Source organism: Clytia hemisphaerica, unplaced genomic scaffold, assembly GCF_902728285.1.
Source record: "Clytia hemisphaerica strain Z4C2 unplaced genomic scaffold, Clytia hemisphaerica genome assembly, whole genome shotgun sequence".
NCBI classification, from domain to species: Eukaryota; Metazoa; Cnidaria; class Hydrozoa; order Leptothecata; family Clytiidae; genus Clytia; species Clytia hemisphaerica.
The window spans coordinates 3,401,989-3,414,762 of record NW_027103595.1 but is presented as its reverse complement, the minus strand read 5'-3'; the positions used below and the strand labels follow the sequence as shown (position 1 = coordinate 3,414,762).

Genomic DNA, 12,774 nt, shown 5'->3' with positions numbered 1-12,774 from the left:
AGAAATGAAAAAACTAACAAATTATTTACGATCGAAGACAACAAAACATTAACTGAAAAATTACATTCGTTACTTAAAGTCCTGGGAGGGGGGGGTACTTAGGCAAAAATGGGTGCTCAAATACGGGGGTATTGCTCAAATACGGGGGTATTGCTAAAATTAGAATCAGATTGGGAATTCATTATAGCCAAGATTTCGTCAATTTTAGCTTGAGAGCCCCTTGAGCCTATTTTTCTTGAAATAAAAAAGAAATGGATTCGGAAAGGACAGATCCTTAAAATCTAATCATGGATTCTAAACCTGCTTTCAGAATAATAAATTTATTAAACCTCGTTTCAAGTTTCAATTTTAAACCCAGATATCAGAAGAGCAGTCACCACCAGGATATCGAACTTCATGAGCAAAGGCCGGTCCTTCAGGCTCAGTACCAAAATCGATGGCGAATTTCTCATTGATTTTCATTCCTCCTTTTTCATTGTCAACATCAACTTGGAGAAGGAATGACCCATGTCTATATTGAGAAGATATATATTAATATTTCAGATCGAGAGTATTAAATCTAAGGTAATTCTACGGAGAAGTACATCTGGCAGTATAACCAAGAGGTCATGGTTAGATAGGTGCCGTGGTATAGTGGTAGTCGACCTTAGCTTCTGTGCAGGAGGCCAGGGTTCGATCCCCACTCACGGCAGTTCACTTGGTAAGTGAACGTTCCTTCACCCGGGTCAACCCATGCCATGTGGGGGGAATTTGGTAGTCAGTTCAAGGTGCTGACGGGACGCTCATTAGTAAGCGTCTATAGTTGTGAGAATAGGCCTCTAAAGCCTCCTGCAACTCAACCAAATAGAAATAGAAAAAATAGATGGAAATGGAGAACGGGAATGTAGCTGAGAAAATTAAATTAGGTAGATGATAGGTTCTGAATTTTATCCATCGGGGTCAATGTAATGTGACAGAGTCTATTTTACGATCCTCAGTGGCACTTCCCTGTCGGAAGTCAAGGTCAGTCAATAACCCTTTCTAAACGGGGGTAAAATTATCTTCCTTTTTCAATCTTTCTTTTGATATTAAAGCGGTATCTCAAAAAACTGCTATCTGTTATTCAAATTACTTTGAATTTAAAAAATGATTTTATCCTAATTTCGCATCATTTTGATATTTCGAGAGGCATCAGACCGGAATGAATTTTCACGGTTTCGATTGAAAGGAATCGATAGAAGAAGTGTTAGCCACAAGTCACATCTTATTTTAGGACTGAAAATGACTTTCTATTTAAATAAAATGAAGGGGCCATGACCCCCCGGTTTCGTGGGCCCTGAAAAACGTTATTTTGAAGAGAAAACCTATCTCAGTTTTCGTAAAACATCCCCTTCTCACAGACCCGGTAGGATTTTTCTAGCCAGTGGGAATAAAATTAACGAACTGAATTTCGATGGGGATTGATATTTCCATATTTTTCATGGCTGGGGAATTCAATTATTTTGTTTTCAAGTCAGAAAATTCAGTTGGGATTGAATAAATATATTGCAGTGAGGATTGGTTTTTGATTATTTTGAATGGGGACAAAAAATGGAGGAAAATGTCGACCGGGGGCGTTATTTTGGCCAATTTTTCCGATGGGAAGGGTTCCCCGTGGGTCTGTGAGAAAGGGGGGGGGTCATAATCATAGATTTATGAAACCCGAAGGGCTAGATGTAAAACTTTTTCCCAAAATTGTGCCGTGGTTAGGAAGGAAATCCTACCTAAGTCACGTGACATTACAATGGAATTTCAGCGCTTAACCAATAAGAAGCTTCGTGGATTTTTGAAAACAATAGCAACAATAACTTTTCCGATATTCAATTTTTTTGCCTGCGACGGCTCAAAGCCCGACATCTAGCCCTTCGGGCTTTATAAATCTATGTTCATAATACTTACTTAGCCATATCAGGGTAGAATTGTTTGTCCCATGCTGAGAACAGTGATGTCGTAACGTATAAACGTTTTCCGTCTAAACTTAATTGAATCATTTGTGTTGCTCCTTCAACTTTCTTTCCATTCACAATGGTCGGTTCTGGTTGTTCATATCCTTCTTTCAAGACCTTGACACCACTTCCTTTAGAGATGGAACCACCGATCCACACCTATACACAAATTGATAATGATAATCCAAAATATTGCTTATCTAGTTTCTGTGACGTCATCGAGACCGAATAAGGACCGAACTATCCAACATCTACTTTATTTACCACTAAAATTGCTTCCAGCATCTTAATCTGCGCTAAATATCTTATCTTTTTTTTCCTCTACTTAGCAACCTTCAGAAAATTATCTATGATTTGAAAAGTCAATACTCTTACAGCTACGGATCGAATCATTCATCTATTTTCTGAAACAGCATTTATAAAAATGTGCGTCATTTCTTAACGAAAACGGGATCCCATAATACAGTAGAGTCTCCTTTAATTCGAACAAGTTTTCCCGTCCCTTCATGCCTTGTAAGCTTTATGTTATATGATCAAGATTTCCTTAACTCAAACAAGTTTTCCCGTCTCTTTACTTAACAATGCCTTGTAAACTTTATGCTATACATATTTCCTTGACTTGAACAAATTTTTGTTCATCTTGCGTGTTCGAGTTATGGAGACTTAAAGGTTTTATTTTTAGATAAGTGTTCCCGTTTCATACCAGACACATATTTCATATCAGGACAGTGTCTTTTCTTCTTTCTGACCAATCTTGCTCCACATCCGTGTCAATCCAACGTGAAGAAGGTTGTGAATTAAAATTGACGAGTAAGCAAACGATATTACTCTTATTTAAAAACCAAACCTTTAACTTTAGTTTTGAAATGTATATAGAGCTATGAGACAGGGTTGTCTAACTATTAACTTACTTGTCCGACAAGCTTAGGCTTTCGTCGATCAGTGATATCATATTGTCGAACATCTCCATGAAGCCAGTTGCTCAAATATAAGAAGCGATCGTCCAATGAGATTAAGATATCAGTGATTAACCCGGGCATTGTGGGTAGTACCCAACCCTCCACATCTAATGGTTCAACTTGAGCAACTTGTTCAGCTTGCCACTCCTCAGCCTGTGTGAAAGGAATAAAAAGAATACATTTACGTTCAAAGCATTGAGTTTCAAGCCCGAAGGGCTAGATGCGAAACTTTAACCCTTCTCAGGCAAGAGAAATTAAAGCCACCTATTTCCAATTCAAAACGTGGTTAAAACGCACCGTAATCATGACGAGGGATTGTATCTAGCGTTTCTTTTGTTTTGGAGGACTACATTTTTTGAAATCTTGCGATAGATTTTAGTTTAAATCTGGTGTTTGTGTAAAAACTACGCGCGGGCGTTCTGGACGGGAAAAAAAGTGGTTTCATTTCCCATCCAGGAGTCTCGCCTTTAGCCCTTCGGGCTTGAAACTCAGTGGTTCCAAGGGTCCTTATCGTATATCAACCTTGAAGTTTCCATTGCCAAGATTTCGCTACTCCCCATTTAGGAAAATAACTACCTATCAAACAACACTCAACTTTTGTCTACGTCTAGAGAAAATCGTCAGTCTTCCTTTCCTTGCCCACATTCTTCAAGGAGTTTTTTCTACTAGTTGTTGGCATAGTTAGCTAACAGAGAATGTTTATCATGCCATAATAGTTTTGATGGGTGCAGTGGTATTGTCGTTGTCAAAATTGCCTTCCGTAAGGCCCTAGTTCGACCTCCCATACTATGGTTCACTTGGCAAGTGGACGTGGCTTTACCTGGGTCGAACTGTATCATGTGAGCGGAATCGGGTACCATAACTCTGATACAAGCGAATGGATAGTAAACTGAACATTGTGATGTGTCTAATTACTTAGATATGTATCATCTCTTTTTAATAGGGAAATTTAATTAGCGGTCCTAAATTAATATAACGAGTCTATTAGTTTACTGTAATTACACGTTTTTTTTTCGGATATGACATTCATCATTTAGCGGAAAAGCGCAGGAAGTGGTTTTAAATCTATTCATTTGAAAAGCAATTAAAAATTCTCTAACGATCCCTAAAAACTTTCGAGACCAACGAAATCTATTTGTTGTTTTACAGGCATGAATTCAAAATGGAGTTTCACCAAAAACAAAATTAGGGAAACCTCAACCTAGGGGAGGGGGTACTAGGTTTGTGGGATGAATGGTTTGTACCGCCCGACTTTTGGTGGTCGGGCTCTTATAGGAACCAAAACGGAACCTTAGAGGGACTTAAATGGAGAAAAACCCGAATTTTTGTTCGATTTTGTGACCTTTATTATGACTATGTTATAGAAAATTAGGCTTTTGAGGGTCACAATTATGGAATTTGAACTGTTTTTACAACCCTTAGGGGAGAATGGAATTAAATTATGTGATTTTTACGACCCCTAGTGGGATTTTGAAATCAGTGAATCAGACTTGTAAGATAAATAACAGCTTATGAGAGAAAATATAATAACGACATAGTTGCTCACTTCATCTTTGTAGATTCTGAATAAGGTGCTACTCAATGCACATCCAACGTAACCTTCGCTTTCATCAGGATGATGTAAGAATCTCAATTCCAATGGAATCAAACCATTTGGACCAAGATCAATTTTCTTCACGTATTCTTTTTCATTCCATTTCCAAATGTGTAAATTGTTTCCATACATTCCTTTGAGAAAAAACGGAAATAAAAATAATCAATGTTTTCTACTATAAGTCTGTTCCAAAAAAATTGCACTGTGGAAAAGATAATGTTAAACGGATGATTTTATAACCTTTCAATTTTTTTCAAAAGATTCCGAAATGAAGATAAAGTCTAAGGTAAGGTTGCATATGGAAATTTGAAATCAGAGAAGTGTTATTCCAACGCTAGGACGCTTTAGTAGTTCAGCAACACATCTGATCAGCTGGGTAGCGATCCCCAATATTAAATAATTTGGTATAAGATTTTTTAGGTTTGTCAACAAACCTTGTTCAACATGGGCAGGGTTAAATCCAGTCAAGAAAGCTTTAGGGGATCCCCACTCTGAACTGACCATCACGTTATGTCGTGGTTGATACCAAAAATCATAACCCATTGGTGCTGATTGCCCTTCTTTCTCCCATGTTCCTGTAAGAGAAAAAATGACTTTTAAATTTCCAAGGTTCCTTTAAAAAGATAAAAGTTAGACGTATCTTTCGATAGAGTACAGGTGCTGCGGCAGCCCCCTCCCACTGCCTTGGCCCGATCACATTTTTTTCAAATTTACTAATCAAGCTAAATTTTGTGTAATAACCTTCAAAGATACCTGTTTTAAACGATCTGCAAGTAGCCCTTCTATTCAGAAAACCTTGATATTGCTTTCATATGCAGATACTAACCAGTAACTTTCAATGTTTTCCCATCAACCAATGCGAAACCACCTTTGCCATCACCATCCACATTTCCCATACCACTGATCATTATGTTCCCATTACCAAGACAGTGAGCTGTATGGAGGTTTTGTATTTTCGCTGATTCCAACATCTCATCGTTGTCGATGACCTGGTAGAGTAGCACAAAGGTGTAAAAATCCAGTCAATACACGTTTTCTTCGTAAGAGCATCTAAGATTTTTGAAGCCTTCGGAAGTTCTTAACTTTGAGTTTCAAGCCTAAAAATTTTCTTAACATGTTCTTACTTTCCCATTTTTTATGACCATTTTGTCCATTTTCCTAAGAAATTGGCTTTTTCGAGTCCGGCAAGCCTTAAAATGTTCTTAACTTGTTCTTAACATTTTTGCCATCGAACCCTTATGTTCTTATATAGTTTGTTCTTATAAAAAAAGCGTGTAAAATGAGTTGGCCCACTGGGCGACGAAGAAAATTATTAGGGGGCCGGGGCTAAAATTGAAGATGAAAAATGAAGAAGAATTTTCAGAATGGAGGTAGTTAAAAGCTCCCTTAATAGACTTTCATCCCTAATTTTCACTTACATGTTTCAGTGTTGGTTTCCTTGGGTCAGTTGCTACGTCAAAGAAAAAGACACGGGCTGATGTGATTGACGGTAAAACCAACAAATTTCGCTGTCTGTTTGGATCACCATGGCAACTGATAAGATAAACAACACCGACAATTAGGTAATTATTTATTTTATTAAACGATGCGATCGATCTTGCATCGATTCTATAATTTATGCTCAAACAGATTATCTAGAAAGATTAGTAACAGCACTATGATACACGTTTTTTATAAGAACATTCTAAATCTTTGGAGCCTTCAGAATTAATTCTAGAGTTTTAATCCTATAATTTTCAAAAATGTTCTAATCCATTTGTGAGTATTGTTTTGCAATTAACTGATAAATTGGATGTTTAAGAGTCGGCAAATTTTCTTTATCTATTATTATAATATTATTATCTTGTTCTTAACCCTTTAAGTGCCAATATCGTATATATCAGACATGGGCTATGTAGGAGGGCGAATTCCTCCGTCATTTTTGCTCTAACGCGTAGAAATTGGATTAGCCTTCATGGTCAAGCAAAAAAAAAACGAAAGTGAGTCTTTTCAGCGAGATTTTAAGCCAAAAAGTCAAAAAATGCAAAAATGTTGTCAAAAATTCACTTTTTTAAGATTTTGACCGTTTTTTGACCATTTTTGGTCAACGAGTGATCCAAGAGCCTCCAAATTTAGCCCTGCTTTACTTGAATATGTCCTCCAGCAAATTAATTTGAAGTTTTACCACTGGGCACTTTTCTATCATTCATTCAGGCCTGCCTGCTTTAATTCCTCTAACGCATGGTCGTCCCAAAATAACTCCCAAAGACTCCAAAATGATAAGTACTAGTAAGTAAGTAAATACGTCTGCGACCGCAGTCGGAGGCGACCCGAAGGCTCCTCGTTCGATACCTGAAGGTAGGGGAGGGTACCATTCTTTCTCATCGGATTTTTCCACTTACCCTTGATCCGTTTCTTAATTGCTGAGCATATCAAGCAGAGAGGCATCAAGTACCATTTTGAGAATCTTTGGTTTGAACCAGCTGGGGGTTGAATCCACAACCTTGTGAACCATAGCTGGATCGTCTATCACTGCACTACGGTCGCTAAAAATGATACTTTGATGTCTCTATACATAAATACTCAGCGACCTCTCAGTTTCTCTCTGGATTACCTCACTTACCTTTGCTTCTTCTCTTAAATTGGAGAGAAGACTGGAGTAACCCAGGGAGCAATAGTTGCACTCTCCCCTATCACTACAATTAAGGACAAAAATGTTGAAACAGACAGGACAGAGCAATTAAGCCCCCCTTCTAAGAAATCTCCCCCTTCCCCCAATGACAATATTCAATGAACGATGAGACAGCCGTACAAAATGAACATTGCTCTTGGTGGGGAGAGGAGGACCTTTATCCAATGTTTTATCAGTAATTTAAAGTGATTTTCTCCGAGGGATAGATCACTTGAAAAAAGGTGTACGATACTTTTTGACTTTTTAATTTCCATTTGACTTTTTGACTTTTTTTTGACTTTTTTCAAACTTTCATTTTGACTTTCTCGCGACAAAAACGCCCACCACCTTCGGGCGCCCAACATTTTCCGCCCAAATCTGTCCAAAAACGCCAACCACCCATAAATTTTGCTACACCCATCCGCCCATTCAAGAAACTTTTTGACTTTTTCAAGACTTTTTTTTTACTTTTATCTGACTTTTTGACTTTTTTCTAAGAATTTTTGACTTTTTCTTTGACTTTTTGACTTTATTTTTGACTTTGACTTTTTCTTTGACTTTTTTGACTTTTTTTTTTACTTTTTGTAGAGGTTTACGATAATTTTTCGAGTGATTTACCCCTCGATTTTCTCAAACATATATGTCTTTGATTGTAGGTAGATAGTTATCGAAAGAGGTGCCTTCAGGTCGCAATCTTTCTCACATGAGTTTTGGCTTCACTCAAACATTATAAAGATACCTGCTGCAAGCATTCCATCCACTGTGATGTATTTCGTCCCCATTTCCCGCTTCGATGTATGTTCGATGAATTACCTTTAAAGAAAATTATAAAAAAGTGATAAAAAGACTAAGATCTCTTTATTCATCACCAAGAATATCTCCTGGTCTATTTCCGGGATCGTTTTGTTGTTTTCATCAGCAACACTGTGTTTTTAGCTGTCCTGCTGTATAAAAAGATGTGCAACTCCTATGAACAAATAAACTACTGCAAGCTGTTTTTCACCTACGTAGAGTTTTGATCTTTTTCCCGTTGTAAAGTTGTGATAAGAAAGATTTCCCCTGGAATGAGAAGTTTTAAATGTATCGATAACATAAAAATGGAATATTCAAATAAGTGCAGAAAGTCCCATTTTATGGAGACCGTAGAGCCGACAAGCTACCTACGTCTAAAGCTAATCCGAATATTTGAAGATTGTATGTTAAGTAACTAGTCTTCTGTAAAGAAGCTTTTTGGTATAAGCTTGTATGTTCGTAATATATTTTTGTTTAAGATGGCATCCTTGCAATTCATGGCCGATCTTAATTCTCTCTATAACGTCAAATGACCTGGTTATTGCGATTTGCCTACCTTATTAACCTTGGTTAAGTAAACCCAAATCCTTTCACAGGGCCGGCGAAACCGGGGGGGCCGGGGGGGCTATGGCCCCCCCACTTTTTTGCTAAGAAAAAAAAAACCAACCAACCATGGTGGCGCCTCCTTAGACACTTACTATCTGGCCCCTCCACTTTCAAAATTGATTCGCCGGCCCTGTTTCACGGCCTATATCTAGCGTACCCTAAGGGAACTAACTTTGGCGAATTTGGGAAATTTTGCTAAAATTTAAAGGTTTATTTTTAAATATACATTTTGAATAAAAATAAACTTGCATTGAAAATTGACAATTGTCAGAAATGTCATTATGCTCAAGGTGTGAAAAATTTTAGGTGTCCAAAATTATTTATTCTGAAGCTAAGTAAATGTTGGGCATTTTTAGAAAATTTCATATCAAAAGCTCTATTATTTCAGGAGCTATTAACATTAGTTTCTCCAGCGGACAAACTTCCCCTTAGTACATAGGGTTAATTAAGGAACATACCGTTGCATAATCCTTGGATTCAGGGTCGGCATCTACGGTACACAAGTAGTTCCTTTTAGTAGCATCTGCTGGAATGCATGGGAAATATAACAATTTTTCTCTAGGTCCTTTGGTAGCTTCAAATGGTGTAGCATAACCGGGTCCGCACTTGCCACATGATGCTATAAATATAAGAAATTGAGATGAGAAAAGGAAGAGTCGGCACTTATATCTGAGAGATTTTCTTCCTAAATTTACGAGGAATTGATATCCTTTCTAAGAGTTGATAAGTTTCTCCCTCAGTGTTATAGGGTGATTGATACATTCGAGACTTCATAACTCGAAAATTCACAGGGGAACACAAACTTGTTCGAGTCAAGGAAATTACAAGGTATGGAGTAAGGTTTATGAGGTAGAGACCATAAAACTTATTCGAGTTAAGGAGACACTGGTTCGATTTAAAGAGACTACACTGTTGTTGTTATATTCACGGAGGATCACAGAAATTCAAATGCTTTACTAAAATAGGCTGCTAAATCCTTTACTTACTAGAATTGTGTTTCTCTGTGATATAGATTAAAAGATAATATCAGAAGCTAGCTTTGAAAATAAGGTCAAATTCAATTTGGTGAATGCTTAAGTTATTGCTTATCGCTGTAAAGGAATTTAATGTCTGATTTTATCCCAGTAATCTTGTTATATACTTGCATCAAATAAGATTTTTGTTAAATAAATGGAAAGATCTGTATTTAAATCACTATACAAGGCATGAATGGTGTCTACGAGGTTCGTGTGCAAAAGGAAGAGATTACACTCTTTTACAAGAACCCATTAATTTTTGTTGATGCTGAGCTGTTGCTATTTTTCGGAAATTTAAGCGTCAGCTAGTTCTTATACTTTATATGACATATTTTAGACACCCCTGTCTCACAGCCCCGGTGGAAATTCTTTCCTCAGTTGGGATAAAAATTCCTATTGAAATTCCAATGGGGATGGAAATTCTATTCTTCCAAGGTTAAAAAAGTCCAGTGGGGTAGTTTTGGAGTACAATTTTTAAACATTGAATTTCTAGTGGGAATGAAATCAATATCGGTTTCCTAGTGGAGCTGAAATTCCAGGGTAGTTTCCAAACGGGGAATAAATTTTTACCAGATTTTCCAGTGGGGCTGGGGTTCTAGCGGGTCTGTGACACAGGGATGTGTTTACCAATTTGGGTCCCTTAAATTACCAAAAAGTCTGCTATACCAGGCTCAGCTTTATTCTTAAAGTTTTTTTTGACGTTTTTGAGCCTTGTTGGTTGTTCTTTTAAATTTGTTCTTATCAAAAAAATAAGTAACTGTATCATGTTCATCAGAGAGTCATCTGACCTAGAGTGGTTTCAAATGTTATTATAAAGAAAGCGGGACAATTTTTAAATGTCCTGTTTCACTCATCTGAATGTATCCCCTAATTTACTTTTTCGGGCAAAAAAGGACGAAAATTATTTTGATCTTAATTAAATTGACTGTCAAAAACCACCTTATTTATATCGCAAGTTTTATCCCCCGGGAAATGTATCGTTCATAGATAATTCCAGAAGCAATCTTATCCTTAAAAAAAACTGGATGCAGATTCGAAACATGCAAAGCTCTCTGTTTTTACTCTAAAAATAACTTTGGATGAATGCCAAGCTATTAAGAGGGATGTGGCAATATTTGAAATGGGACAGCGTAATTCGATTCCTTGCGAGCTTAACAAGTTTTTTTTTTGTTGGTGCTAAAAACATATGTATTGGTTAGCGGTATATGTCTTTCAAGCTCCGTGTTTCCACCCAGACTCATTTTTTTGCGTATCGAGTGTGAGCTAACCTGATAACAGATGTGTTCTTAACGCGACACGCTGAAGCTCTAAAGATCGCTAAAAACTAACATCTGAGGAAAATGGTCCTGTCTTTTAAGTCAACTTTTTGTCGCTTGCCGAAAACTTCAAAACTAAAAATCAGCTAAAATGGCGCTCCGTGTAAAGTGTGTTTTATAGATTAAAAGATTCATAGGAATTAATATTCTATCCCACAATGCATTGCGACTGGAATGTCCATAATATGCGATATCATTTTTCATGATTAAAAAAAAAACTTTCAAAATCAGACCCTTGCAGTGCAGCCCTTGAGCAGTGAAAAGATACCCTTACAGTGGATTTTACCTAACTTTATTTGTAGTTTGATTTCACATCTTATTATGCTAAAGCCACCTGAAATGAGCCTCAGGTGTCGACACAATGTACAAAACAAATCATAACTATAAAGAAATATAAAATTTTTACTGTTAGACTTGCAATTCAGCAGTCCCAAAACACACCCTTACACTTTATCCAGCTAAAAGAAGACCCTTATAGTTCACTATATCAAAAGCACACCCTTACAGTGCATTTCGAGGGTTCTCAAAAAACCTATCCATAAGGCAAGGGCGGCACAGTGCCGTGGTTCAGACTATATGAGTGCTCCCCCCGGATCCGGGTCTTATTAGTGATGTAATTTACGAAATGTCTTCCTTCCACCACCCTACCCATTTGCTTTCATTAGTAATACAGTAATCAGTTAATTGTGATCGGAAATCGTCTCGATCAAAAACTACAAGCTGGCACACATTCTTTTTTATAAGCATTTTTTCGCTATCTCGTAGAAAAAGAAAGCGTTTTAGATAATCTAACAATGGCAAACGATACATATAGTCCTTGACCTAATAAGCATAAATACAAGTTTTTTATAGAAATAAGGCTCAACATGTCTTGAAAAACACCAGGGAACTATTTCAAAAATGCTTTGATACACCCCCTTCTCACAGACCCGGTAGAATGTTTTCAGTCAGAAACTCGATGGGATCGATATTGCCATATTTTCTATGGCTGGGGATTTCAATTTTTTTGTTTTCAAGTCAGAAAATTCAGTGTGGATGGGAAAAATAGCAAAATATTTTGCAGTGACGAGTGGTTTATTTGATTATTTTCAGTGGGTACAAAAATTAGAAGATAATTTTCCACCGGGACGATATTTTGGCCAATTTTTCCAGTGGGAAGAGGTCCCAGTGGGTCTGTGAGAAGGGAGTGTTTTGATAAATAAATCGTAATTCAATAACTTAATATACAAAGACTTCTCTTACATACCGGTAGATGTTTCGTTATTGGGTGCCATTTTGGAATCCAAAAAAACGACCACAAATTTCTCAAGCAAAAAAAAAAACAAGTGAAAAATGTGCTCCTCTCTTCTGCAGCCTAACCTTGCTGAAAGCCTATATTTTTACAAATGATCGAAAGAGCTACTTATAACAGATACGGGATGTACAATTAGTCAAAATGGATAATAGAAAACTTGTTGTGGCATGAAATTACAATACATTGTTTTTTCTATAAACAATATACAGCAGGTCAGGTTTTTTTATAAGAATCAAAACTTCCTTAGCACCGACCCTTAGGTTCCTTTGAGGTTTTTACTGTTCTAAAAAAAAGAGAGTAATTGTTCTGAAGACGTCTTTCCTGATTGTTCTTATAATAGGAAAATGTGAAAAATAATTATTCACGGAATTGTCTTTCTTCCTCAAATGAAATCGACGCTAATCGGCTAATCTGCATAATTAAAAAAAGTACTTTAATACACTCAGCAAAATATAACTATTTCGTCTCTTTCTATCAAAATGTATATAGAGGAACAATGGGTATCGGCCTTATAACACACCTTTTCGACCGTAGTTATCTGATATTCCGATGGCGTATTGGCGGCCGCCCACGCTAAAGCTCT

At 36.9% G+C, this 12,774-nt stretch overlaps 1 protein-coding gene across 1 annotated transcript; it reads right to left on the bottom strand.

Moving 5' to 3' along the window:
• Positions 1 to 132: 132 nt before the first annotated feature.
• LOC136801767 (methanethiol oxidase-like) lies at positions 133 to 12,308 on the bottom strand. Its single transcript, XM_067058434.1, has 10 exons — positions 12,144 to 12,308; positions 9,024 to 9,184; positions 7,907 to 7,980; positions 5,936 to 6,050; positions 5,344 to 5,506; positions 4,952 to 5,092; positions 4,470 to 4,651; positions 2,876 to 3,076; positions 1,918 to 2,123; positions 133 to 511 (listed from the first exon to the last, which is right to left on the bottom strand). The coding sequence occupies exons 1-10, from the start codon at positions 12,169 to 12,171 to the stop codon at positions 349 to 351; spliced, it is 1,434 nt and encodes a 477-aa protein (XP_066914535.1). The 5' UTR covers positions 12,172 to 12,308; the 3' UTR covers positions 133 to 348.
• Positions 12,309 to 12,774: the final 466 nt, after the last annotated feature.

Coding starts and splice junctions, on each gene's coding strand:
- LOC136801767 (XM_067058434.1), bottom strand. CDS start 12,171: ATGGCACCCAATAACGAAACATCTACCG. Junction 9,185..12,143: donor CAATAACGAAACATCTACCG/GTATGTAAGAGA, acceptor TTATATTTATAG/CATCATGTGGCAAGTGCGGA. Junction 3,077..4,469: donor TCAGAATCTACAAAGATGAA/GTGAGCAACTAT, acceptor CCTTTCACACAG/GCTGAGGAGTGGCAAGCTGA.